Source organism: Elephantulus edwardii, unplaced genomic scaffold, assembly GCF_000299155.1.
Source record: "Elephantulus edwardii isolate Elephantulus edwardi_28Jun2011 unplaced genomic scaffold, EleEdw1.0 scaffold00268, whole genome shotgun sequence".
Lineage (NCBI taxonomy): Eukaryota > Metazoa > Chordata > Mammalia > Macroscelidea > Macroscelididae > Elephantulus > Elephantulus edwardii.
Genome location: NW_006400018.1, coordinates 259260 through 262542, shown reverse-complemented (window position 1 = coordinate 262542; position 3283 = coordinate 259260). Strand labels below are relative to the sequence as shown.

At 47.9% G+C, this 3283-nt stretch overlaps 1 protein-coding gene across 1 annotated transcript in view; it reads right to left on the bottom strand.

Moving 5' to 3' along the window:
• The window catches only part of B3GAT3 (beta-1,3-glucuronyltransferase 3 (glucuronosyltransferase I)), a 6698-nt gene extending 6654 nt beyond the window's left edge, over window positions 1-44 (bottom strand). Inside the window, exon 1 of the mRNA XM_006899865.1 lies at window positions 27-44. Coding sequence (XP_006899927.1) covers window positions 27-44 — 18 coding nt within the window. The remainder of the gene's footprint in view (window positions 1-26) is intronic.
• Between the last annotated feature and the right edge of the window lie 3239 nt (window positions 45-3283).

Sequence of the window (3283 nt, the reverse complement as noted above, 5' to 3'; positions counted from 1 at the left end):
TCCCACCACCTTGTTCCGGGAATTACGGGGATGGATGACGTCATCTCCGGCGTGTCAAGCCAGGCGGCCGGTGGGAGCTTGAGGGTCTGAGTACTAGACCCTTGGGACCCTGACACTGGGAGATTCTGTGTGGCCTCGACCGGACTCTCTGCTTGTACCCATTCATCCCAAGCACCCATTAACAGTAGTCCAGCAAATAAGTTACAGAAATGAATGAAATCGAGGATCTACCACATAACCTGTGCTCTGCGCAAGCCTTCATGTAATCTTCAACATTTAGACAGGAGGTGGTGTCCTCTTTTTGTAGCTAAGAAACTAAGGTTGAGAAAACAACATGAATTCTGATGGCAACTTTCTCCTGTCCTCGGTAGGTATGAGTACAGGCCCTATACTGTTTGCGTCCACCCATTATTTTTACCAGAGGACAAGTCAGGGAGGACACAAGGGGTGCCAAAGCAGTGGACTACCTCCCACGAAATTGATTAGAAATTCCTGAGCTGGGGAATTCCCACCTGATGAACCCCACTTCGTCACAGGGTCAAGCAGACCTGAGTCATTTTCCCTTTATTGAAAAAACTGCAAAATCTCAAAGATGTTGGTCATTCTTTGAAAAAATGAAATACCTTGTTACTAAATGAATAGAGGGAAACTTAGGGGGAAAAAAGTTAGGTAAAGAAAAGCAGCATTTAGTGCAAGAACATCTGACAAGAGGCCCATTTCTATCCAAGAGAGAAATTCTGATCATTCATTAACCATACCTACTAGAGTCTAGAAGAGGCCATACCACTAGGGATCTTGCAGATGTCAGAGAGATCTTGGCTGAAAGCAGAGTACAAGAACAATGCCTACTTGACTCTGCACAGGCATTTTACTATGTGGATCACAGCATATTGTGGCTGACACTGAGAAGAATGGGAATCCTGGAACACTTGGTTGTGCTCATGTGAAACCTGTACCTAGAGTAAGAGGATGTTGTCCTAACTGCGTAACATTGCATGGTCCAAAATCAAGAAAGGAGTGCATCAGAGATGTATCCTTTCCCCATACCTTTTCAATCTATATGCTAAACAGTTCAAGAGGCTGGACTTTATGAAGAATGTGATGTCAAGATTGGAGGAAGGCTCATCAACAAATTATTCAATCCTGCTCATTGAAAGTGAGGACTTGAAGCATTTCCTACAGAAAGTCAAAGTCTGCAGCCTTCAATATAGATTGCATCTCAACAACAAGAAAACAAAGATCCTTACCCCAGGCCAATAGGCAGCTTCCTAATTGATGGAGAAAGATTGAGGTCAATAATTTGTTTGGATCCACAATCAACATTCTTGGCACCAGCATTCAGGAAATATAAAAGGACAACTTGGGTTAAACAATCTGCTGTCAGGGACCTCTCCACAGTACTAAAGAGGAAGGAACAATGTCAGTCTAGAGACTTAAGGTGTGCTCAACCCAGGCCATGTTCTTCTCAATTGCTTTCTGTCCATCTGAGAGCTAGACAATGATTAAGGATGACAGAACTGATGCCTTTGTGTCGTGGTGCTAGAGGAGTATTGAACACACCATGGGCCACCAAGAGAACAAACAGATCTGTCCTCAGGAGGGTGAAATCAGGTTGCTCCTTGGAGGCAAGGATTCTCTATGTCACATATTTTGGATATGTTGCTAGGAGGGACCAGTCCTTGGAAAAGGTCATTATGCTTGGAAGGCTGGTCAGTACAGAAGATCCCAGATGAGATGGGATGACACTGTGACTGTGGTAATCCTGCCAGATGTGTCAGGGATGGTGAGCTTGGCTCAGGATAGGGCAGGGTTCATTCAGAGCCACTGTTCATAAGGTTGATATGAATCTAGTTGACTTGATAGTATTTAACAACTAGGAGACAGTGGCACAATGGTTAAACACCAAACTTAGCCATGAACTGTAAAGTGGTTGTTGTGTCCTATGCAGTGACCTCATCCAACAGTGCCCCTTACAGTTTAGCTTGCTAGTTTGCAGTCTTTATGGAAGATGACCACCAGGTCTCTCCCCTGTGGAAAGGCTGGGGGTGGAGGGTTCAACCTGCCCACCTTTTGGTTAACAGCTGAGTGCTTACCCACTGCACCTCCAGGGCCTAGGAAGCCCTGTGAGGGCAGATCTACTCAGTCCTAGGGGGTCACCACGCATCAAATAGACGGTACCTAATTAAAACCCCATGATCTTGCTGGGCTCCTCTATGAAAGCCTGAGCAAGGTGCGTGTGCTCATCTTGGGAGGCAGTAAGGTTTACACTAAAGTCAAACGTTCTGGGGTTTCAGGTTCTGTGGCTCAGGCCAGAACTAGACTCCAGACACCTGACAGTGTGTGGTTTATCTCTTTATTGTTTCTCCTTTTATCAAAACTTGTCGCAGCTGGGGGCAAGAGGAAGTAAAAAAAATTCCCACAAATTATTCCCTCCCTCATCCCACTGTTCCCACCCGCCCACCCCTACCCAGAGCTCTGGGCCAACCCTGGGCACACATGATCAACTCCCCCCACCCTCAGCCTTCTCCCAGCAATAAATACAGATGACCGTGATTCAATGAAACCACAACTGATTTCTCCATCTTGAATGCCCCCCTCAAGGGGACAAGAAGGGGACAAAAGAAGTTTAATGTCCATCCCTGCTGAAGGAGGAACAGAAACTTCTTTCCCCCAAGGGACAGAAGAGGTAGAACTGCCCCTGTCAGAACTACAGCAGCTCTCGAAGGAACAGGGGAGGAGAGGGTGGGAAGAGGGGTGTTCTCTGGCAGCCTCGCTCCTTTGATCCATTCATCCCTTACCAGGTAAGGGTGGTCCCAGTGTATCGGTAGGGCAGTAAACGGAGAGGGCTGACAAGGAAGAGAAAGGAGGGAGAAACCCAAGGAGGGTCAGCACTTCAGTGGGGAAGAAAGGAGAGGAACCCGACACACACTGACCTCATCTTCAAAAAAAAGGCAACACACAGAGGCGTGAGTGAAGGGTCTGGAGAAGGCCATCAGGGCCCCCACCCAAGGGAAAAGGAGGGGACGCGAGGGCCCTGTGGTCCCCAGGTCTTCACAGATGATGAGCTCCAGTTAGAGCAAAAAGATGCTGGGGGTGAAGGAAAAAGGCCTGGTGTCAGGGGAGCAGGTCAGGAGGCTGCAGGAGCAATCTGGAGCCCAGGGACAGCCCTCTCATCCTGCCCAAATGTTGGGAGAATCTGGGTTTTGGGTTAAGAAGGGTCAACTCTGGGAGGGTCAAACACCAAGGCAGAAGGAAGAGTAACCAGCACAGTACCCCTCCCCGC